This window comes from Typopeltis vanoorti, unplaced genomic scaffold (assembly GCF_054136105.1).
Source record: "Typopeltis vanoorti isolate ZY-2024b unplaced genomic scaffold, IOZ_Tvanoo_1.0 HiC_scaffold_362, whole genome shotgun sequence".
NCBI classification, from domain to species: Eukaryota; Metazoa; Arthropoda; class Arachnida; order Uropygi; family Thelyphonidae; genus Typopeltis; species Typopeltis vanoorti.
Window position 1 is genome coordinate 37,769 of NW_028328091.1, and position 27,066 is coordinate 64,834.

Consider the following 27,066-nt stretch of genomic DNA (forward strand, 5'->3'; position numbering starts at 1 on the left):
AAAACTATCCAAAATGGCCGTGTAACGGTTATTATCCTCTGAGTCTCCAACTAATGAAAAAAGTCTGACACGACGAGCCTGCATGCGCTTATACACGAATATCACATTGTTCACGACTGACTGACTGACTGACGGTGGATGAGATCCTCTTGTATTTATATGAAAATAGCGAAGTATCGGGAACCTTCGAGATGTATCTGGAAGGCACGCACTAGACAGCGCACTCGAACGAACTACTGCTTCACCCATCTACCTGCGACGTTAATACTAGTACGCGTCGTTATATCAAAACTGGTTCTGAATAATTATTTAAAGATTCCTCTGCTCTAACATCGTGGCGCTGGTAGATGGCTGAAGAAGCAAGTCTATTTATTATTTATTTTAATAGGAATTTTATGTAAAGCATCAAATATACAGCGTTCCTTGTGAATCTGGAAAGCATCTTACAATTCTAAATACCGCAGTAAAGCTTAGTGGTGCGTGCGCTTCATCGGAATTCTTTTTATTTAATCGTGTTTTAATGTTAAGTAGTTATTTTCAGCAGGGCTCTTCAACTCATGGCCCACGGGCCACATGTGGCCCGTGGGCCATGAGTTGAAGAGCCCTGCTGAAAGGAATAGGTTTAACTTTAACTTATGTAGGTTTTACTTATATATGGTAAACTTTATTCTTATGCAGTTATAATTGCGATCTCCGTGCATGTTAAGGAAATTTATAATAAAACCTCAAACATGGAGTTAGCAATTTCGAATAGTATAATACTAACAGTATAAATATTTTATATTCGTACCAGTTAGATTATTAACTATGATTTTTTTTACTTGCTAATAAATGTGATAATTCATATCATATTAAGTAATATTGTATTTAATTTTCAAAGCCCTGTCCTCAAGTGAGAGATAAGGTAATGTTTAAGTAACATTTTGATTTGTGCAATACTGACTAATACTGTAGCCATACTATCAATAAAGGTAACTCAGTGTATAAAAATGTCACATGCTTCGAAAGGAAACATACAATTATATACTGATGATATACTGATATATGCAACATTATTTTCTTAACGCTAAAGTGTTGTACATTCCTTAAACATGGATATTTCATCATCGATCTTAGTTATACCAAAGGTGCAACAGAAACCAAAGAAACGTTGCAATGAACTATTTTAAAGAAAATAGTCCATTGCATCGGGAAAATTGGATAAACAACATTATCTCTCTTAACTAACTTAGCAGCCTTGGCAGGGCCGCCGAGAGGGAGGTGACATCTGAGACTTTTGTCACAGGCCCGGCATCGAAAAGGGCCCGACCGACCTGTCACATAACTATGTTTATAATGCATGGTTTTAATTTTCATAATAATACAACAATGATAAAAGATAATGTCATATCAAGAATGATACTGTGTTTTGTTTTAGTCAGACGGCAACGCTCTTTAGCTCACCGTGAGTGTCCAGAAGACACTGATTCTCTCCGCGGGGATCGCTGTAGTTATAGCAGGTGATGACGTCTATAGTTGTTCGTGCAAGGTTGTTGTAGTCGGCTAGCTAGTAATTGCATTCACAGTAACGTTCCCTGCCAGGACGCTTCGTTCTTGTTGGTATTTTGATAGACGAAAGTTTTGTGATTGTTTGTAAAGTGTGCAACTGTGTAGGCTGTGCGCTAAAAAATGAAAGTAAGTATTCTTATTAATTTGATTTTTTTATTATTAAAAATATAATTTTAATAATAAAAATTTGACCAACAGAAATGTATCATCAAAAACGAAAGGAGAAAAGAGATTGGGAGAAGGCAAAAGAAGATTAAAAAAAACAAGCATTTACTACTGAAATATTTGAAGATGGAAGAACCCCAAGATATTGAAATTTCAAGTAAACCATGTGCTAATAGTTTAACTGCTGACATAAGTAATAAAGAATCTTCTTCACCTGGACCTCTGAAGTGAACTCTGAAATAGACGCTAGGGACAATTTAAACTTTAAAGATAAAGAAAAAAAATTGCTTGGACCTGGAATTGAAGCAACAATCAGCACTACGACCGATGCAGTTGGTAACAACGATTTAATATATGAATAATTTACGTCAGCTGGAGGTGAAGCTGAAGCGACTACCAACTTAGAAGCTACCGAAGTTATAAATTACGAAGATCCAGGTACTTGTCTAGATTTCTTTAGTGATATCAATCGACAATTAATAGTTACTGAATGTAGTGGGCATAAATGCATCTAAATGTTGTTCGGAAAGTACAATATATTTTGGAAACTTGAAGTGTTCATTTGCATTTTTTAGCTCAAGCCCAATGAGATGGCAAATTTTATGAAAAAACTGGCTGTTCTCTTCATGGTCTATTTCAAACTCGCTGGAGTTGTAGAATCGATGCGATTCGACCGGTTGCTCAGAAGCTTCCAAGTATTTTTAAAGCTTTAGAGAATGTAATTTTGACTGGGAATGAAGGTCATCAAATGAAGGTCATTCCATAGCTGTTGCTCTAAAACGATATTTTTCATGTTTCAAAGCAATATTTTTGCAACAATTTGGTTTAAAATTTTAGCTTCCATTGACGAACGAAATAAAATATCTCAATCTAGTACCATATCGATTGATACTGCAACAGCAAATGTTGAGTCTCTTCTGAAAGAACTTGAACATTTTAGAAATAAGTGGCAAGATGTTCTCTCTGAAGCTACACTTGCTGCAGTTGAATTGGGTATAACCCCAAATGTCGAAAAACGGTCGAAAGCGAAGAGAATAAAGAGCAGATGAAGAAAGTGCAGATGAGGATGATACATAAGGACATTTTAAGATAATTCTATATTTTGTTATACTGGGTACAATTATTTTCCAACTTCACATGAGCTTCACTTCTTTAAAAAACATTTCGAATTTATTTTAACTAATATTAAATTTTCAAACAATAAATCATCAAGAAATTTCTGACTCGTGCAATAATTTAATAAATAAATATTCGAAAGACTTAACATCATCTCTGAGAGACGAAATCTATCACATAAAAATGATTTATAACGCCATGTTTAAAGATGTTATACCAGGACTAGATTTATTAAATACCATTCATAAATTTCAACTTCACGGTGTTTTTCCCGAAATATGTACTTCAATTCAGAATTTTTTGCATAATACCAGTAACAGTTGCCGATGGTGAAAGAGCGTTTAATAAACTTTCAGCAATAAACATCTTCAGTAGATCATCAATGCTCCAGGAAAGATTACACAGCCTAGCTTTGCTATCAATAGAACATGACCTGGCAATGAAAATTGATTATGACGAGGTGATTAAAGATTTCGCTAAACATAAAGTGAGGAAATGGATGAGACAATAAAAATTTTAAAATTCTCATTTATTTAATGTTTGTATTTTGTATGGTATGTAATGTATCGAATTTTGAATTTATTGTACACTATTTTTAAAACAAATGTTTAATGTTTTATATGACTTTTTTTATTAAACAAAAGTGATGCACTTTTTTATGTGCGGCCCGGACCACAGACTTGTCACGGGCCCAAAAATTTCTCTCGGCGGCCCTGAGCCTTGGTATTGTTATACTAAATGGATTTCATCTTTTTGAGACAGAAGGACGCTTAGTTGATTGAGGTTCGGTTGATAGCAAGAATTCTTTTCAACAAGATAGTTAAACAGTCTGATACGGTGGCTTATGTTTCCCTAACGGAGCGGTTGTCGTGCCTCAGAACGCCAAAGGAACACAGAATTAACTGGAGTATACTAGCTTGGTATCAGTTTAATGGACGTAATTCTCAATAGATTTATCGTACCTAAGATGATTTTTGTAAGCACTTTTTATATGAAACTGCACGAGAATTGTAAAGTTGTTTTGCTAAAATAAATAAATATATAAAGATAAAAATGTCATTACTAAACAGTAGATATTTTTAAAAAGCATGTTTATAATGATCACCGAAACCCGCACTGGCTTCCTAAAGCAATCTTTGAGACAAGCTTGTTTGCAAGACAATCCTCTCGAATACGAAGATTTAACCTAATTGCGCAGTAGCATCAGTCATTAAATATTGCTTAACATTATGGTTTTATATAAAAACTGAAAATTACGAGAAATGTATATAAAGAAGCCATCGATATTTATGACTAACTCGGATTTTGGTTCTCTTGACACATTTCCATACTTTTCTTTTTCTTTTCTCGCGGCAATCTTTTACCTTAGCCTATTATGTAGTAACTATCATGAATATGTTAGTTAGAAACGTTTAAAGAAAGACCATTATCGTTTTGATTCTAGTCTCCCACTAGATGCACTTTGTTGTTGTTGTTGTTGTTGTCCCTGGACAGCTCCAGAATTAGTTCATATTTCGCACCAACAAATAACAAGTAGGATTTTTTCCCAGATATTGCGATGTTTAACCGTAACTCAGAAATTTCTACGTAATAAGAAGAAGAACTGGGATTAGAAACCAGTACTTGGCCCTTGGAAAGAGAATGTACTCCATCTCTGCATCGTGCGAAGTGGAGATAGTCTATGTTTTGAAGTTAAAAACGTTAGATCTAAAACCAATGATATTCATGGAATGAAAAGCGAGTTAGAATATTATGTAGACGAATTGTCCCTAGAAATATGATCGCTGCAATTAAAAAATAACCCGCCTATTGAAGAACGGTCGAATAATAATTATAAAACACACACTGCATTATTAATACTGAAACTCTTCCCCAGAGTATGTAAAATAAATGTTAATACTCTTACGGAATCGACACATAGTTTTTAATCACTTACAATATCTCAGCGTTTTGCTAGATATCAAGTAGCCATCATCCTTAGGATACAGAATCTAGACCATATTAAAATATAATCCAATACGACTAAAACCAGATCTTGAAAATACAGTACCTTATACACCTTGCTTGAATAATCTAAAAGAATAAATCCAATACTAATAAAAAATACGAGAACACGCTTCATCTCTGAGACCAACTGTCAGTGTGAGTGTTAAATGAACTGATCATTTAGCACTCACACATTTCTAATACTGAGAAGTGTCCTTGAAAATGAACATTACGTAAAAGAATCACGTCGCATGTATTAAAAATTATACTAGATAATTATTATAATTATTAAGTGTTAAAGTGAAAATTCATTCTGAAAAATGACAAATAGCAATTGGGTTGTATATTAAATTTATGGAATACTTATAACAGATGGAAAATGGTGTATAAGCTTCGTTATAAATAAGTTCATTAGTTTTTTCTTCAGTCAGCAAAGGTTGGTCGATTGGTAGAGCCTCTGCTACTAATGGCTCACCCAAAAAATTAAGCAAGTGTAAGCACGGTTAGTAGCTGGAAGAGGATCAATCGTTCGATGCTGTTGGCACACTCTCCCTCGATGAGTCTTTGGATTCTCTGGAGGTGTCACATAATAATATAAACATTATTTATTACAATATAATAGAATTATATTAATTTTATTTATATTCCTATTCATTCCTTTAATATTTTTAAAGTGATAAAGAAATTTCTTATTCTGTGCTGCCATTTTTTTTTTGTTGTAAAAATTATAAAGTTTGACAACCAAGGTTATTGACAGAACTTTTTCGAGGGACCTAACAACAATAGAATATCGAATAACTAACGCATTACAACCTTTATCATAATTCGGTAAACATCAGTTCATCTTCTACCGTAAACAGTAAACAAGTAGATTACTATATCATTATCTCCAGCAAAACTTTCGCGTTTTAATAAACTCATTAAATGAATTACTGTTTAACAGCAATTATGTGATTCTTCTGTTGCTAAATTAAAAAAAAGGCAGAGATCAGTTTAAGAACTATAACTGATTTTTGCTTTTAAAATTTTACGTAACAAATTGTGCAGTGATATATTATTTAGTATAAACTTTACTAAATAATATTGCTCCAAACTCGAATAATAATTTATAATAAACTATATATTAAGAATAAATGTATAGAACATTTTAAAATGAGTAAAAAAAGTTATTTATGCCTGCCAAGTATTTACAATTACATTTATACTGGTCAGCACTGCAAATAAAATGTTAATATATACGTGTAATTTAATTATTCGTTGGATTCTGAATGATATCTTTTTTTTTTCATAAAAGGGATTAATTAAACATTTTTTCAATAAAAATTAATGCCATCAAAAATTACTGTATTGGTGTCATTATACTAGAGCTTCCGTAATTCAGCCAGTTTTTCTTAACTTCGACAGATCTCAGTTTGAAACCTTCCTAGAACCGGAAGATCCTTTGTAAAGCTTTTCTATCAAAGGTGAGTTAGAGGGTTTCATAAAGGGGATAAGTTTTCCCTCCAGAAATCTTTTTTCCCTCATAAGGCAAGATGAACCACAAAGATTTGTGGTTCATCTTGCCTTATGAGGGATTTGTATCCCCTTAATTAATAATAATAATTATCAAGTAGTTTTATGCATGTGATCTATGTCCATATACATGCATGTACTTTTATATGCAGGTATGCTCATGTATAGATTGTAAATAATATCCATGAAGAATAAAAAAAAATTGATTTAAAAAAACATTAATTATATTATTATTCTAGCAATTCCAATGACTCATTGCTGTAAGGTACTCTACACAACAAAATTTACATCTCTGTGCACTGCTTAATCTTTAACCAATATGCACAATCCACCTGCATATTATGCCGTGTAACTCAGAAATATTGTTTTTGTCTATTAATTGTGTGTGACATATTATATTATATTATATTATATTGCCAAGTTGTAAGTAAAATATGAAATTTTAAACCTCTTCAGTATTATATCATCACAGTTAACTGTAATACATGTTTTTTTTTTCGTTTTTTTTTAATCGGTGTCGGAAGATTTGTAGAAGTATCAAGTTTATTATTATTAATCCTGTGCACATGCATCTTTTTTGCAGTTGCGGTTTTGGGATTACGGGATGTGAAATATATGTTATATGACTGTTAATTACATGTGTTCATTTTGTCGGATGATGTAGAACGAATAATTCAACAGAGGAAAAAGCATTTCTACTAACGTAAGAGAACTGTTACCTCACGTACGGACGAATAAGATCCATTATTCGAATACAGGTCTCTGCAAACAAACATACGAACCAGCCTAATGATATTATTCAACTGACACACTGATGCGTGAAGCCAGTTCCTTGTCTTGGTGTTAAACGTGATTGAACCAAATCCCACTCAGATTTAAGTCGAACAAAATATGAGAAGAATTTATAAATGTGCGTAGTAATGCTTCTTGTAAGAATCGTATTGTGGCGAAATATCATTTCATTACTATTGGATATAATTCCCGTTTATAGTGAAATGTCATTAACAAAACCTGACACTCTTAGTAAAAATGTTTGCCAGCATATTTAGCGGAAATTAGTGTATTTGCATTTCCTTATCAGGTTCTTTCTCAACACTGTGTTGCTTTTTCATCGCATTCATAAAGCATGTGTCTTCGGAAAATACACTCAACATGGTAACACTAGATATTTCCAAAGTTCCTTTGACTTGCCTGCATTCTTGTTTCGTTTATCTCCATGGGAATATTAACATCGAGCAGTGTTCTCTTTGTAGCTACAATTGCACTCTTCCAAGAAACTAGAGAGAAATCAGCGTGGCCATTTAGCCTTTATCCATTCACATTACTCTTCACATGTAAGTAGAGGTGTTTTTGAAACTAAGATTTTGAATAATAATATTTTTATTGATTAAAAAAATATTTACATATATACAATAATTATCTTGAGTGATATTTCAACATGTCATTTTACAAAATACAGCAAATAAGTGCTGCAGATTATTGTTCATTTTCTACATTAGATTTCTATAAAAAGTTAATAATAATTGTATTATTAAAATTATGATTATATATTATGTGTTTGCAACATGTGTTGTTCTGGTTTCAAACAGTGAAATTCATACATTTTTTGTCTAATGTATTAATAATAGTTACTGTAGTTGGTAATTTATAGTTGCAGTTAAATAACATTTCATTTTTATAGTATTTATACAATAAGAATAAATTCTATATTTTGTTTTACAATTTTTGCTTTAATGTATTTAAATACTGTAGTTATAATAAATAGATTTTTTTCCTTGTGTTGATCTTGAGTTATAATGTCTCAGCTTGCATCCTCGAAGCTTTTTATTAAGTTGCTCTGAGGAAAACACCAGTTAGTTATTGTTTATTGGCTTAAATGAATCTCAGTAATAATAATAATAATAATAATAATAATAATTTTGATCAAGAAAAATATATAAAAGCAATTTCGTCTGACGAACATTATAAATACATAGGAATATTAGAAACCAGTGACATTCTCCACTCGAAAGTTAAACAACAGGCAGCAGAAGAATACACCAAAAAATACAAAACTATTCTGAAAACAAAACTAAATGGATTAAACACAATTAGAGCAATGAATTCTTGGGCTCTATCAGTGATCCGATACACAGCTGGCCCAATAGATTGCACAAAAGAAGATCTGGACAAATTGGATCGTAAAACTAGAAAACTAATCACTATGCACCATGCATTACATCCACGAAGTGATGTTGACCTGTTGTACCTATCGAAGAGAACAGGTGGACGAGATCTAATGCAAGTAATACAGACCTGGGAAAGAAGAAGAAATTAGCTTAAAAAGTTAGAAATAACTGATATCTGAACTGGAAAAATAAACCTTTGCATGGCCAATTTCTTAGAGATACTGAGGACAAAATTAACGTGGAAAAAAGACGTAGCAATGGCTAAAATATGCATATATTAAAAAAAAAAGAAGCAGATGGATTTATTCTAGCAGCTCAAGAACAGGCATTTCAAATTAATGCAATGAAAGCAAAATATTTCAGAACATCAATAATAACAGAAAATGCAGATTATGCGATCAGAAAGATGAGACTGCAGAACATCTAATCAGTGCCTGCAGCAAAATAGCTCAAACTGACTATAAATACCGCCATTATCAAGTTGCCAAAATAGTTAATTGGCATGCATGCAAAAAATATGGCTTTCCTACCTCTGATAACTGGTGGCAGCATAAAATAGAGACTGTATTGGAAAACGAAACAGCAAAAATTCTCTGGGAACTTTCTAATACAAACTGATCGTCATTTGGAACACAATAGACCTGACATCACAATTATCGAACATCGACAAGTTTGGATTATCGATATCGCAGTACAGAGTGATAACAACATTAACGACAAATAATTGGAAAATTTCACTAAATATCGAGATCTGGAAATCGAAGTTGGCAGGCTGTGGGTTAAACGCACTAAAGTTATCCCAATAGTTATCGGTGTACTTAGCACAATTTCAAAGAGGCTATCCAACTATTTACAGCTATTAAACATCAGTGAAGTCACCCCATATGACCTACAAAAAAGGTTATCCGGAGAGTTCATCGAAAAGGCCATTAATCGAAAGACAATTCAACGAAAAGGTAATTCATCGATTGAACAATTCATCGAACGACAATTCGTCGAAAATGTAATTCATCGAAAAAACAATTCATCGAAATTTTAACTTTTCGAAAATGTTATGAAAAAAGTGATCCATTTAGAACAAAATACTGAACCGTGCAGAGTGAGAAAGCAATGCTACTTTAATAGGGAATAATTATAGAACAATATGGTTTCTTATTATCTTTCTTGTCCGATAACTGTTTCATGTCTGTTCATGAGACTGATTTACCTGTTTCCAGGAGGAAAATCCCAGTCTACGCAAGATCCATTATTATTATTGTTACTAGTAGTAATATGCGACATCAAATAGCGAAAAAAATTAGTTTCAAATAGCGAATCTGATTCAGATTCGCTATTTGAAACTTTTACAAGAAAATGTCGAACCGTTCCAGTTTTCAGTTCAGCTATATTCCGAGCAACAGAGAAATAACGTGTCCAAATTATGTATCACAATAACTCTCTGACTTAGCGGATTAGTAGAAGTTATCGGTACAAGAAGCTGTCTGCACAGTTCAGTTTTTGTTCTAAATGGATCACTTTTATTATAACATTTTCGAAAAAAGTTTCGAAATGATATTAGCAATTCCACTTTGCTTGGATCAATTTAATGAAATTTTAGTTAAACTTTTCTGTGAATTGTTTTTTCGATGAATTGCTCTTTCGATGAATTGTCTTTCGATTAACTGTTTTTGTGATGAATTTTCATGGAACCACAAAACATAGCATCACTTGGAACAGTTCATATTTTACGACGCTACCTGACAGACTATTCTTAGATTCTTGGGAAGAATTTGAATTGTTCTGTATCACCAATCAAATTGTTGTTTAAATAATATTTGTTGTTTAAATCTTGTTTTGATTGTGTATCAATTATGTGAATTAATAATAATAATAATAATAATAATAATAATAATAATAATAATAATAATAATAATAATAATAATAATACAGATCCTTACTGCTCACGACCTACCTGCACATTTTGGTTTTCGTAATCATATTTTAACGATAACGTGCTTGGTTCGTTTCATGGATAAATATTTTTTTGCGTAGAAATTACTTATATAATCTTAATCTATTTGCCTGCTTACATAATTGAAAACCTAACCTTGTCACCTTAAAACGGTTATTTTGTCTGCACTGCAAAAGCTATCATAAAAGTTTTTCATGTGCTAAATGGAGTTTAGAATCCAGATTCTTCAAACTAAAGGGTTTCTTGGAAACCTACTGAGTCTCAATCAGAACATCTTGCTATGCGGAAGAGGAAACATTTCCAAAACAATTATAACTAATGACAGTGGATGCAGTAGCAGAGAGCCTTACAATTTTAACATTATTTTTATACGGAATGCAAAGTTTGCATTATCTTACATCCTAACACTCATGTTTATAATCGAACGAATTTGGTGTTTGCATTCCACATACAACATCTTTTACCATCACAAGGAGATGAATCATTGACAGTGTCGATTTTAACGCGCACGCGCACGCACGCACGCACACACACACACACACATACAATACAATAAAAAAATGGGAAAATGGGTATTGTGTTTGGAAAATTCTCGCAGAGAACTGCCTAAATTTATTCACGAAAGATGTTTTTTATTGTTTTTATTTTTCATGTAGTCAATATGTTATTTCAAATGTTTACTGTTTTATTAATTTTCAAAAGATTTTTATCTAATTGTCGGAAGCTTTTGCACTTCTGACGTCATTTCTGATATAATTCTTTTAGCTCTACAAATATTTAAAGATTCTCCATAGAGCTGACAGATTTGATGATGCCTTTCAGTTAGAAAGAACTGCGTTCAAACCGCCGTTATAAATTGAAATCCTGTAAAGCTCTACCGATATTCGATTGAAGGTGGGTTAGCCCATCTCATATGGAGGGTGCAGGATTTTTACGTGAAATTCGGTTTTTTATCCCCAACCGCCAGTATGACACATGCAATTCTCATACAAAGTACATCTATATGTATAACGAGTTTATCATTAAATTATGAATATGAAATTCAAGAATATTCAGAAACTCGTGGGCGCTTAAGTGGGGGAATTATGAGCTCTTCAGAACCATCGATGATGATGATGAAAACTTTTAAGCCCCATGTCGGTTAAAAGATTTATTATATACTCTCATTGAACGCAAATAAATATAATTGAAACTCCAGCATATGCTAAGATATTTCCAAGAGTGTTGTTTATCGAGTTAGCAACAGTAACTCGATATTTACGAATATCAATACATTGCTAATGACAAGCTAACATATTGTTCATTATGAATACAATTATATATTAAGGTTATAGAAGTCAAATGTAGCCCACTTCCACCATTAGCTGTCTTCTCTATTGCATTTAATTTCTGCCAGTTTGTATACTTCCAGGTAAGAATAATGAAAAACAACTGACGATAACTCACGCTTAATACTAGGGTTTTTAGGAGGGTTTTCTGATTTTCTCTTTACATACACTGCTTAGAAAGGACTCACGTACACCATAGTGTGAAGAACAAACAGCGATGATGCCCATCTTAATAAGATGCAGGATCTCCTTTCACCTAGATGTCTGCAGCAATCTTATGGGATATATTCCACAAATATACAATCGTGATCACTGGGAATTTTGGACCATTCTTCTTTTAGACATGTAATGAGGAAATTGTTTGTGGGGAGGACGTTCCCTTACCTCCTGACGCTCCAGTTCATCCCACATCATTACACATCAAGGCTCTGTAGAGACCAGTATAGTGACGTTTATGTCCACAAACTAGCAGTTACAGTAGCAGCCATATGACCTTTATAGCAGCCTTATAACATCTGTTATTTATTATTTAATTATATATTTTCAAAGAAAAGACAATGATAAATGCCATAGAAATGCTGCAAAGTAGGAATCACAATATTTTCCAGAAAGTTTAGTTACCTCTCAGAGGTCAATATTTGTGGCACACAAACAGAGCTCCGAAGCCAAACCATGAAAAACAGGACAATACCTTCAAGTACCTTCACTCTATCAAGAGACGTTCATCAGACTTCCTCCACATGTAATCCTTCCATCAGTCCATCTGCTAGGTAGAGAGTATAACATGATGCATCTCCTCATAACACAGCTGTCCAAGTTTCCGTATCCAATTGTTTACGTTATTTGAACCACTGAAGACGACAATGCATGTTGGTTCAGATAATGTGATGCTTGCCTATCTCGGTTCTGCGAAGGAATCCCATTTGTTGAGCCTCGGTATGTATTTTGTTTTGTATTTGCGCAGATTCCTGTTCCAATCGATGTCCGGAAGTCTGTATTCGACATGTCGGCTGACGAATGGCGATCTTTACATATTATCTTCGTAGTATACTACAATCACATTCGGTGAGTGTGTGGTGAGTCGTCCACTGCGGGTTTCACTTACAGTTGACTACCTATGCTTTCATGTCAGTATGCAATCACTAATTGTTGACCTGTGATGATCCAATTTGTAAGATGAACAGTTTGCTGAACAGATAGGACTGCAACTTCAACATTCCGTCTTATCGCAACGCCTCTTTCATACTCTGTCAGTTCCCATCTCGCAACAGTTTTACCTGGCCACAGCTGCACTGACTTCAGATCATCCTATTCCTCCAATTAATACCGTCTACAAAGAGGTGATTCGTTAAAAAACACGATACCCCCTTGCCCAAGGAGATCTATGTTGACGTATTTCACAAATGCTAGAAATAAAATTTCAAAATGGAACCATGAATCGTATGATTTCAACAATATTATTTCTTTCTTTCTAAGCTCTGCTCGGTGGAATGTTAGTGCACAATTTTGGAATCCGCAAGGTGGCGCTAGTTGGCAGCTTTTTCATGATACTTGGATTAACTATGTGCTTTTTTGCAAGAAACGTATACTGATTAATGATCTTCTATGGACTAACATGTGGTAAGTTCACAAACGTATATTTTCCTCAAATATTCGAATAGCTTTACAATAAGTTAGAGGATAAAAGTCTCTGTTAACAGAATGTCAAGGAAAATACTGAATTGCCCTATTTTATTAATTATATAAGTAAAATTGGGAATGATTTGTAACTTTCATTTATTAGGCCATATTGATTATTTATTTTCCAAAGAACAGATTTGTTCTTTGGAAAATGTGTTCATGTTTTGGTGTTTTAGTTATAATGCATGTAATGCTCTTCTATATTTCTACTTTCTACTTCCGATAAAATGGAATACCTGAATAATAATTTTTCTCTCTATTAATATACTGGAATCCCGCATATATAAATACTCTAAGTCGTCTTAATATGAAAATTATCATATCATTACATTTCAATTTTTTCTGTTTGCATAAACATAAGGTATAATTCAATATTTTTCTCAGTCTCTTTTTTAGTCGCGAATAAGAATAGCAGAACTTCTTTTTGTTTAGACTCTGCTGAATCAGAGCCCACCTAATCCTAAGAAGTATTTAATGGTCTATGGACTAACAGAAACTCGATAAATTAACTCGTTTATTTGTATGTTCTCTTCTGTATGCTCCAGTTGATTGTAATGTATTGAAGATAATAAAAACAGAATATATTAAAATAAATTACAGGGAAAGCATCTTTACTTATGACAAAGATGGAGTATCACTGGAATATATTCCAGAGTTATTGAGAAAATAAGAAAAAGCTCTTTTAGTTGTGATTATATTACATTTATAATGTTTTATTCTGCTGACCTAATCTCATCGAAGTTGCGATGAATATGATGACACAAGACAGTATATGTAGTTCCATCCAGTGTTTTGTTTGTTTGTTTGTTTGTTTTTCATGGTGTTACTGTTAAATAGAAAATAAGAATGGAGAAATAATAACTGAAGAAGATAAAATCCTAATGCGATGTAAGAAATACTTTGAAGATCTATATGACAAGGAAAAAAGACCAAATGAGCTACCATTGGAAGATATAAAGAAGATAAATGAAGATGGTCTAGACCCAGAGAGTTTGAAGACAGAAGCAGAAATAGACATTAAAGAACTAAAATGTGGAAAGGCATAAGGAATAGATTTTAAAATCTCGTATAAAAAAAAAAAGAAATATTTTTTTCTATGTCGATTTTACATGGGCAATTAAATTACATATTATACTTGTAAGTAAAAGAATGTATAACTCACTGTACTGAGATAAATATCGTAACTAAAGGTTAAAATACTTGAATAAGAACCAAAAGAATTGTAGCTATAATTAAGCTCAGAAAGAATTAGGCTAGGAGACCTGAGGTTAGCAACAGTCGCGAAAGTCACTGGATTATGAGTTTTCCCGCCAAAACCCAGCGATAGCGTGGATGATGGAGAAAACCCTCCAGTAAATTCGGTGGACTTTAGATAAGAAGGGCTAAGGTCAGGAGAATGATATAAAAGACAGAGATTGAGCTAGGGGGCTCTCGTTTGAAAGTTTGTTCCTGTGCCAAGCCTTTCCGAGGACTGGAAGGGTCACGTTTTCCGCGAGCAGCAGTTCCGATGAAGATGGGAAGTTCACTAGTATCAGAAACGGCCTTTTCAAGATATCCCACCGTGAGATTCCCCGATGATCTACTTGTGTGCTGAATTATCGCAGCCGTGTCCTAGTCCCCGATCGAAAGTTAGCTGGGAAGAAGCGGAATGTGCCCCTAAGTCTTGAGGATTTATGACTGTGTAATGAACTAGAAAGATTATAAGTAGAATATTTCATGTAATATCTTAGATTGCGAAGTTCAAATGAAAAATGTTGGCTTTGTTATCTAGTGACATAGAAGGTGTTAGAAAGAATCGGAAAGTCGTATTTTAGTTTGAGTGTGAATAGTAGAATACAGAGATCTACAGATTTGCCTATTCATGAAATGCTAAGAGTGAATGTGGTTTAAGTTTTGTCTTTTATTGTTTACAATGTGAGAGAAAGTTAAATGCGTTAAGTATCATCCACGTGTCTGAAAATTTATGTGTAATTATGATTTCTACGTCTTAAAGATGAAGCGAAATGCTTAATTGACTTTGAGGAGAGTTAGACAAGTGACAAGTATTGTCTCTGGTGTACTCTTGTTGTCTTAATTAGAACCAGGCACGTGATATGTGTTGTTTGAATGTTGTGTATAATTTGTCTTAGTAACAGTAAACATGTTTGTTTTGTTAATAGCTTGCCTGATCTGTTTAGCCAATGCATTTCTCATAAAAATACCGAAGCTGTGTGGCCTAAGAGTAGTAATAGCCACGACTGACTGATTAATTTATAGGAGTTGCTTGAGATAGAGTTAAATAACGAGTTATTTTTGTGCTTAGCTGAATATTTCTCTTGTATGTAAGGGAAGGAACAAAGATTCTTTTACGCGATCCTTAATGGCACAGTCGATAAAAAAAGTTAATTTTTAAGGATCAGTACAAATGAAATACGGCAAAGTAGATTAAGGACTTGGCTCCAACCAGAGGCTTTTCCTAAGTCTACAATTCAAGCACGCGCAAGAGCATATTTACGCCCTTGAGAGGGGGGAGGAGTTAAAACTAAGTAAGGTTTAAAGGATTAAGATTAATTGGAATTTTATGCATGAATTAGAAATTGAAGTCCAAATTGAAAACAAGTCTATCGACAGTTTGAATTATCTCAAGCAACCACGAAAAATACGAAGTAAGAGCGGAAACACATAGAGTTAACACTTAACATCATAAACTATAAAATATAAATTAGCAATTACTAAACAAGTTTACAAGATGAAATGGCTACAGAATTCCTGAAACAACTTCAGAAGAAAGGAACTGAAGAAATAATCAAAATAATAACTTTAATTTATAATAAAGGAGAATTACCAAAAGATTTTATGACCTTAATATTTATACCTATACCAAAGAAAATTAATGCAGTGAACTGCAAGGATTTTAGAACAACAAATACATCAAAAATACTTATGAGAATCGTAACACGAAGAATTGCAATCTGGAAGTGAATAAAGAAGTTAATATATTTTATACAGATTTTGAAAAACCTTTTGACTTTCTAAAATGGGATACGATGGTGGAAGTAATGGAAAAGATTGGTATAGATTGGAAAGACAGAAGGCTAATTATTTCACTATATATGGGACAAACTGCCAATGTTAAAAGAATCACTGAAGAATTGGGAAGAAGGAATGAAGATTGGAAGTAGACGGATATTTGCAATAAGATTAGCAGATGACAAGGCATTACTATCAAACACTGAAACAGGACTACAACATCTGTTGAACAGATTACTAGAATCCTGTATCAATTATAGAGTGAAAATTAACATTAGAAAAAGAAGGTAATGAAAATAGCAAGGAAAGAGGCAAATATGGATATCAGAATAAATGGAGAAAATTTAATCAAGTAAAGACATTTAAATATCTAGGAAGTGTTATTAGCAGTGATGAAAGATGTAAAAGTGGCATAAAAGCAAGAATAGTGATGGGAAGAGATGCCTCTAATAGAAAATGGAATTTATTCAGAAGTAGAATGGATAGAAACCTAAAGAAAAGACTATTAAAATGTAATGTGGCCAGTTTTATGCAGCTGAAACGTGGACATTGAAGAAAGAAAAAATTACGATTTTCAAAAGCTTTGAGATGGGGATTTGCATATAAACTATATGCAAATAAGATAAAATAACAAAAAAGACAGATAAAATAACTAATGAAGAGGTCTTTAAAAGAGTAAAAGAAAAAAGAAGTCTTTTATATTATGAGAAAATATTAAGGACAGTGCTCCATCTTTGCTCCCAGTTTCCCTAGTGTTGTACTACCCAAGTGTTGATTTACGCTTGGACTCGCCGATAGTTCTTCGGTATTAAATTTTCAGATTTCGATCGGGCTTTAAAATAATGAGGGATTTATTATCCCCTTAACTTAATTGACGCCGCCGGAAAAAATAGCCTCCTGGCTCTTTATCGAAGAAAGAAGTCTGTTAAGGAGGATAAAAAGAAGAAAGGGAATGGAATCAACAGAGATGCCATTGAAGGAAAAATAGACGGGAAAAGATCCAGAAGAAGAGTAAGGAAAACAATGCTAGTTGACAAGCTGAATGGAGACAGGTACACAACGTTGAAAGAGAAGGATCAGAACAGAAGAGGGTGGAAGAAAAGTTTTTGCTACTAAGAGAAGAGCCTGCTCAAGTGCAGAATACTCAAGAAGAAGAAGAAGAAGAATACTGTTAAATGTTAATAGCGCAGCGGTAATTGGGTTTCTTTAACACAGCTTTGCCATTTATTTATAACTGTATTTGTTACTTATCTGTTTTTAAAGGTATTATTTGTTTTTATATATGTTTATTTTAAACCACATAATTCTGACAGGTGAAATAGTCATATTAATTAGATTGAGAAAATAAAAATTCGAAAGGAATGCATATAAAAAGAAAACATCGAACTTGTTTGATAAAACTAGAGAGACATCATCGACAATCCATATGTTAAAATATTTAGCAGCTAGTAGCAGCAATACTGTCAAAAGCATATCATTTCATGAACATAATAATTCAAATGTTTTAAAAAATTTAAATAATTCGAAAGTGATTTGAATCAGGTTTTCGGAAAACGTACAGTACCTCACTTTTATGCTTGGTAATACAACAGTTTGAAATAGTTTAAGTATGAACTGCGTATATAGAGATAAAAGAAAGAGAAGCATAATTATGAAAATAACGGAAATTTCAACTAATAATTAGTTTTAAGAATTTGATAGAATAAATCTAATGAAGAATGATATCATCCTAATATTAAAACTCTAAATATGAATATCATTCTTAGATTGTTTATAATAGCGAGAAAAAGCAAGAGGACGTTTATATTACTAATTACAAAAATTTAGGTTGAGTATGTAAATTTCTATTTACTAATAATTTTTATTGTATTGTTTTACTATTCTGTTGCATTAGTTAAGATTCTAATTTAAAGTTGTGGTTGTTGAAGAGATGACAGAGCAGATGTTGAAGATAATGATGTCCATTTTCTAGACACTGTAGATGGACATGATAAAGTAAACATCTGTTAAAGTTGGACTTCATTTTCTCTGATACTTCACAAAACGTGGATGCATATTCAGATCACAGAATTTTCTGCTTTCTTTACAAATGCTTTTGCGTGTCAAGATGTAAGACACTATCTACCAATAATAGTCCAGACACTTTAGCACTTTACAATTAATACCAGCAGGCGAACCCTAACATCGGGTATGTTTGGCTTTGGCTTGGATCACCTCATGCATCCTTTTAGAGAACATTTCCACCAATATGTGGTAGACATCAGGGGAAATTTCTCTCCATTCCTCCATCAAAGAGGTATTGGGTTCATCGACAGACTGAGGACGTGCTGCTCTGGATCTCAAGCGCCGCTTCAATTCCACCCACATGTGTTCCATGAGGTTGAGGTCAGAAATCTGCGAAGGCTAGAGCAGTCGTTTAACATTCATCTCTTCAAACTATTTCATAACAGCTGCAGCCTTTCTGGCATGGGGCATTGTTGCCTTGATAGTACCAGGGGTCCGTTCCATAAAAAAAACTTCACAGTGCAGGCAACACCTTATTATCCAGAATATCAAGGAACTGAGCTGCCTTCATGAAACCACTGACAACGACGAGTGGTCCTACTCCAAACCAACTGAATGCTCCCAACACCATTACTCCTACACCATCAAACTTTACTGTGGTAACAAGCGTTCACAAGGTTACCTCCACAAACACACCCTGCCATCAAACTAAAAACAGGTGAACCTCGATTTATCGTTCCATAATACCATATTCCACTGGTCAATTGTCCATTTCACACCCTCTTTCACCAGGCCAGACGAGTCATCGTGTTCGTTGTTGTGATCTTCAACTTGCGTGCCGCTGCTCTTCCGTGGAAACCCTGTTAATGCCGTATACCATTAGTGCTCACTATGATGTTTCTGGCACTCTGAAACTCATCATGATGATCTGTACCGATTGTAGTCGGTTCTTGCATGCAACCCGTTTTAACACCCTCCTGTCCGTGTCGGTCATTTTCGGCAGCCGCCCTGTGAATTTTCCTGCATTAGTGATCCCAAAACATCTCCACTTCGCCAACAGTTGATTTTGGATGCTCCAGTTGAGCGGAATGGCACGTATGGAAATGCTCCCAATGCGACAGCCCCACGATGACACAGCTCTCGAATTCACTGTGTTCACGTCGTGTTGCCATACTACCACCTGTATTCAACTGCTATGATAAAATACTGCTTCCCACTCTGTGCTTGTTGTGAACAAACCTAGAATGTTCCATAACTTCAAATATGCCATACGTAAAGGGATATATTGACTGTGCTTAAGAAGGAGCCATACAATCTGACGAGCCTTAATGTTATCAGAATTCGAGAGTAAAAATTAAAAGTTTTGTTTTTATTTTTTTTCAAGATAGGTTACAAAGGATTAATTAAAAATTTCAGGTCTCATCAGAAATAGGTTATTTATATATTAACACTTTCATTGCCAAGCTGAAAATTGGAATTTCGTGTGGTGGCCAAATTTTTTAATTTTTTTATTTAGTTAGTGACGTCCACACGATAACGCGTGATCGACCGTTTGGTGAGAACTCGCATCGCGCGATATCGCGTGTTTGGCAATGAACATGTTAATGAAATTGTTTTCAAAGAAATATACTTTCAATTATCATACCAACTCAGGTTACACTGGTATGAGTTTTATAGCAGTTAAAACTTATTTCACAGTATCTTATTTGATACCCAATGGATGGCGTTTCTCCTAAGCACTAATATTCCATTATCTTCAAATCTCCCAGATGCACGGCTGTTTGGAGGCCTTTAGTTGGTAGATTTCTGTGCTACAAACAAAGTTCTGAAATGGTGTACAGACCGGGAGATCTCAGGTTATTTATCATGTACTCATTTAGATCTTTATGGACTGTGTATTTGTAAGCTAAGAGGGTTAAGTTTTTATTATTACAAACAAGCCATTGTTTCTCAATAATGTGCAGTAAATTATAACATCTTAATATTATCATATGAGTCAATATTGTATTATGGTATAGTATAGCCTTACACCCAAGACACGTATTAGAAAGTGCTCGTTTAGCTAGAAAAGTTATATTTATTTAACCTTCTGTGTTGTAGAAATTACCTGAGGAACTGAACAGTAAACCCGAACGCTGTGTTTTCTATTTTCTATAGGTACCGGTGGAGGTCTGATTAGTACTACCATTCCAGTTATAGTCAGTCTACATTTCAATACGATGAAGACAACTGCATTGGGAATTGCACACACCGGAAGTTCCATAGCTGGATTAGTTTTCCCAAGCTTAGTGGAAAGTTGCATTGAATCTTATGGACTTCGAGGATCATTTCTTATTCTTGGTGCAGTAGCAATGCATCTAATAATAGCAGGGATGCTGATGGTACCACCATCAAATGCTTCAACACAAGATTTCGATAACCCTAATGTAAGTAAAACTATTCCTAATTCCCCATTTACTTCGTCGGATGAAGGCGTTCAAAAGACCAATCAAATCATTGAAAGCGCTGGCTCTGAAGAGAGAATATCAAACATCGAAAACCTCAATACAAATGATCATTCTTCTGGTCCATTTTTCAAGTCGGCATTGGGTACGTTGAAAATCACCGGTACTCTGCTCATTTCACCAATATTCATTGTGATTGCGTTTTGCTTCACTATATATGCTTCTGTAGCCTTGGTTTATCACACTGTCATTATTGATTTCGCAACGGAGAAAGGGATCACTGTGGATAATGCTGTTTATCTAATCTTTGCTTCTTCCTCGTCTGTTTTGTGCTTTCACTTGATTGTTGGTTTAATCGTCGATCGAGGATTCATAAGCACTCTCACTGTCACTATAATTCTGATGATGCTAATGGCAATAGACACAGTCTGCATCCCGTTTTCACAAGGCTTTATCTCCTTAGTAATATTGAGTATTGTATTTGGAATGACACTTTCTGTAATACAGACCTACCAAATTTTATTCCTAGAACTTCTAGGAACGGAAGTAGTTTCTCTTTCAGTCGGTCTTGGTTATGCTGTAAGTGGATGCGTTCAACTTACCCTTCCGAGTGCCATTGGTAAGTAAAGCGTTTCTGTCAAATTCAGAATATTAACTGAAAGTTTAATACGAACAGATTGTCATTTTAAGATATATTAGTTGTATCGTTATCACTTTTGAAATATTATTTGTTTTGAAAACTCGTAACAAATTTCTTTTTTATCTTGTAATATGTCAGAAGTAATTTTTAGAGAAAAATAGACAGATGACAAGAATGTATCTATTGGAAAAGATTGTCTCAACGAAATGAAAATCAGATTGTCTCTGCGTTTCACTTTCTGGCAATATGCCTTTCTCTCGAGCATGGCTCTCTGTCCATTTCTCTTCAAAATTATATCATCAGATGTGCGATTGTTTGCCGATGATGCGAAGCTACGCAGGGCAAATAGGAATACTACTGATATTCAGCAATTAAAATGATTTGAATAGACTTGAAATCTGGGCAAACGAAAATGGCTCTCAGTTTAATGTTAGTAAGTGTAACGTTATGCACTTTGGCGTGATTACAGTTCCAGCGGCATATTATATTTGGGACGTTATACTACAAGTAACTGAAGAGGCAAGGGTGTATTGGTGGATAAGATTTTAAAGTTCAAAGGTCACATAAAAAGTTGCAAATACAACTCAGAGGATAATTGCGATGTTGAAGCAAACCTTGACATGTAAGGATAAGGAAGTCATTTTGCCTCTTTATACGACTTTGATAAGACCAAACCTGAATTATTGGGTACAGATTTGGTCTCCCCGGTTCCACGTTGATAAAGAAGCTGTGAAAAGAGTGCAAAGAAGAGTTACACAGATTATATCCGGATTATGGGATTTAGATTATGATGAAAGATTGCGAGTATGTGGATTGCAGTCCCTGGTTAATAGGAGAAAGAGGGATGATATGATAGAGGTCTATGAACGTTTGAATGGGTTTTATAGCATTTCAACTGATGAACGATTTCGTTATATGGAAGACGGGGAGAGAATACGGGAATCCATAGCGCTAGGCCATCAGAATAAACATCAAAAGTTTGATTTTTGTCTTCGACAAAAGAGACTTTCTCTAAGCCGTTCTTTGCCCGGTTCCCATGTTATTCGATCACTGGCAAGTTGTGAGTTTTTCTCACAACTTGCCAATGAGCTACAGTAAATTACTTTTAAAACCGAGTAGCGAACTCCGTTTTAAAATGTTTTTTAGAAATAATAAATAAATAAATAAAAAGAATAATCTCTTGATATTACACTTTCGCATAATAACATACAGTGGTAGTGTTACTGACAATGAGATAGTCACAGTTGCTCCCATACCGTCCTTCCGGTTGCCTATTAAAAACATTGATAGCTCTAGTCAGGCACTCTGTGATTGGCCAAAGATGGAGATTTGCTACTCGCCACTCTTCAAAAGTAAGGTAGTGTTAAATGACCTACCCTGCTCCATATGAGTAATAAAACGCGTTAACCATTTTATTTTATATTATATTTGTTTATTTTTTAATGAAGCCACTAATGTTCACATGAATTTCAGCAAAGTTAATAATAATTTGATACATTTAATTTAGGATCGAGTTACTTTTTCTGCATATGAAATTTAATTTTTACATGAATATAGAAAATATAGAAAAGTTTAGTATCGATAAGATTTTTATTCCTTTTAATTGTGTTGATTAATTGTGTTAACCACTGATGTAGCAGCAATAGGCAATATGCATAAAAAGACAATGTACTTATTAAAGATCTATATTTTGAGAGAAACCACGTATCTTCCGCATGGAATGAATTGAATTAGAATATTTTTTAACTGAATGTGCCTCAAATTCATATGGAAATCAGTGGAGTCTGGTCCGTAAAGCAGGTGACTTTCTCGCGAGAATAAATGGAACTGAAAAGCCTGCTCATGAGCTTATTGCCTTGTAGTTGTAAAGGTCAACTTTTTCTTTCCGGAGTGTGATGGACAACTTCTCTCCTAATATTAGAAGGAAAAAAAAAGAAAATGCTTTCTTTTTCATGCAGAGGAAATTTATTGGAAAATGACCTAATCTCAGGATTATTTTCTGAGAAACAACACGAGTATTCATCCATCCACCTTAAACACTTTTGATGGATATGACGTTTAACGGCACATTTCATATAAACAATAGCCAGTAAGATTTTTATAGTATCTCAAGAACCCAGGAACGTTAGAGTTTTTAATATGTAGTTTAATAAGTTCCAACGACGAAAGAGCTCAGACATATTCCCTTTATTTATTTGCGATAGACATTGAGCGATCTGGGAATTTCGCCAAAGAAGTAAACACAAAAATCCCTTGTACAGTTAGATTCGAATCTGCCCACCGTTGATGGGCAACTAAAAACGCTATTCACTGAGGCATCACAGGCTGATAAGTTCATCTTAGAAATATAATTCCACGTTCCTTTATTCTAAACTGTTTTTCATTCTTATATCTAGTACATCCAGCAATGTAATTCCACGTTCCTTTATTCTAAACGGTTTTTCATTCTTATATCTAGTACATCCAGCAATGTAATTCCACGTTCCTTTATTCTAAACTGTTTTTCATTCTTATATCTAGTACATCCAGCAATGTAATTCCATATCCAAAAGAACAATGTCATCTTACGTAGGCTGACATAGCTGTTTGGGATAAGGGAGATTTTGCAATATGGGTATTACTTTTGATAACTGCCTAGCATAGATCTTCCGAAGTTGAATTATAGCCTGCAGAGTAGTAATTACGGAAAGTTAAGCTATATTATCGGCAGTAAATAACATTCCACTATGACAGTTTACACCAGGGGTTGGTACACGCTTTCTGAAAAAAGCCGGAGAGTAAATCTCTGGCATTTCGCTGGCGAATAGGTAAAATCGAAAATATCATTTAGTTATATAAGATAGAAAATAAAATTTACACAGTGATTCTGTTAACAATGCACACAATGCAACTGCAGTCAAATCGATATTTGAGAAATCAATAAGAAGCGTGAATTTTTAAGCTTAATTAGGGTCTCAGAGTTAGTGTTCCCAGATAGTGTTCTCAAACACGTGCAAATATTCACTGCTTTGAATCTTTATAGATGGATTAAAAAATACGCGTGGCATTCAAAATACTATCAAGTTTGTAGTGCGAGTCCGAACGGCATGGGTGGCAGCACAGCGACGACAGAGCAACATACAACCACTGACGTAGCAGCAATAAACAATATGCATAAAATTGAACTTGGCTACGTCACATTAATACTATTCTATGGATACTAAAATAGCATTTGATGATTCTGCAACTATCATCCTTTAAGAGCCATCCTTAGCCTGCGGCCTCCCTCACCATAATAGGGTGTGGCCAGTAATTTGCTGACCTCAGATTTCTACAGTCATCAGTATCCTCCCTAATTTTAACGGTGTTTACTTCCAGCACTAAAAAATATATCTAATCGTTGAATTAATTTAATCAAAAATCCTTAATTTTTGACAACTGAAGCTTTTAAATTTACCTCCATAAAGAGCAAGAACATAATTTACATTCAGGCGAAATATTCACTCTCTACTGAAAGTTTGGCGGAACAGTTTCTGGAAGATGCTTTCATTAGTTCTCATCCCCGATTAAGAACTTAGAGGCAAATGTTATTTCTCCATAACGAGGGTTATCTGACAAACTGCGCGACTTAAAAATCGTTATAAATAGTCAGTTTTCTAAGTTTTTATTCAGATACCAAATTGAAAGCGTAATTAGTAACTCAACTGTACGAGTTGAATACCAGAAGCATCGACAGACTTTAGAGGATCTATAACAATGTACTAAAAACTTCCTTCTTTTCTTCCCTTCTCATCCGTCGCTTAGGATGAGTTGAGTCCCGTGATGAGGTATTTACGATGAACGAATTAATGAAGCAGGCTCGGCCTCTCTTCTGCTCATCCTTTAAGGGTAAGTATTTGTTTATGACTGTAATCCTCGTGTGTTCACGGGGCCGGTTGCCTGTTCTGAAGGACTAAAAAACCCAAGTTTCCTGGTGAAAAACCATCTGCCTCCGTATAAGACAGGCTAAGTTACCTTTAGTCAAAAGAGACCAGATAAAGGTTCCTCACGTCAAGGACGCGAATCGAAGTTACAAGGTCTTTCCGACGGGACCAAAATCTATTTCAGGTTATAATGGAGACTCTCCATTATAACCTGAAATAAAAATATTAAATATGCATTTTAGGTATTGGCACACACTCAGAAATTTAAATTACTTGTAGAGGGAGAAACACAAAACGAAAAGCTGAGGAATGTGAGGTAACTGCTCACATCCATTTAGTTTTCTCCAAACATTCATCTCGACAGTTTTTAGTTTTAAAATCCAATCTTTTGCTACTGGCTAAACTAAATATTTATAATAGGTAGACAAAATCTAGAGAATCGTTACGTTAATTGTAAAATCATCAATTGTAATTAATTTGGAATTTTTATCAAACTAATAGTTGCCTTTAATAGAAATAACTCAGAGAAGTGAAGCAGGAGGATCGGTTAGATATATATATATATTCCAAAACAATAAATTAAATGCAGTCTATAATTAATACTTATAGACCAGATCGATTTTTCTTGACTTAATGTTGAATGAACAATATCTAATTAATAATACATGTCTATCAAAATTATAACGAATGCATCCACAGATTGTACAGAATCAGAGTTATTCTTATTCTTTATAATAGGAGGAAGCTTTTATGCCGGAAGTAAGTCTAAAGTTGAAAATCTTATACCATAGCTAGCTAAGTCGGTATCGAAGATATTATTTGTTTGGAAAGAACTGGGTTTGAAACTTACCTAACATTTGAAGATCCTTTATAGAGCCTCTTCAACTTAAAGCAAGTTAGTCGGTAGACATGGGGGGGGTTGTTTTCTTCAGATATTTGGGGTTTGTCGATTCTGAAATACACTGACCAGATGATAGGTAAGGCTATGTTTGTCTGTAAACTGAGGATAATCTCTGACCGGTATATTAGCTTTTAGTTTTTATAAAGCCATGGTAATTTGCCGTGATATGCCATTGATCTTAACGCTAAAGAAAAAAAAAAGGAAAAAAAAGAAGATTTAAAAAAAGAAATACATATGCTAATGATAGCATCTCTTAGTTGTGGATCAAAAGATAACAGTCAAGGAGTGTTATCTTTTGTATTATATTATATATTTCGTATTATATTATATATTAAAAATCCAGAGACCCACTCGCCGACCAAGCGATAAAAGAAACTTATCTGTGATAAAAGGGAACTCTCTGGCTGAGATGTACTGGTGTTTGTATTTCTATACTGAAAGAGTTCCGAATACCAAATATAGTTTACTAATGATCTTCCAGAATCTTAAAGATGAATCTGCTGAACCGTGTATATCTATCAAAACTATATGCATTAAAAACCAAGCTATGATTCAAAAGGAAACTTTTATTTGAGTTGAACACTTCGATTAAAATAAACTGAAGCGTGATTTTTTTCCTTTCTTTGCAGGTTACTTCAGAGATTCCTTAAAAAGTTACAACGGACTCTTCTATTTAGCAACTTCCCTTGCTGCTACTTCAGCACTGCTTTTG

The 27,066-nt window shown here is 34.1% G+C and overlaps 1 protein-coding gene across 1 annotated transcript; it reads left to right on the forward strand.

The window, feature by feature from the left end:
• Positions 1–1,839: 1,839 nt before the first annotated feature.
• Positions 1,840–27,066, forward strand: LOC150092151 (monocarboxylate transporter 9-like; the record flags this gene model as incomplete). Its single annotated transcript, XM_090415268.1, has 4 exons — positions 1,840–1,906; positions 2,551–2,706; positions 20,625–21,530; positions 26,984–27,066. Coding segments are annotated over exons 1-4 (1,212 nt in total), but the record flags the coding sequence as incomplete, so codon positions are not given.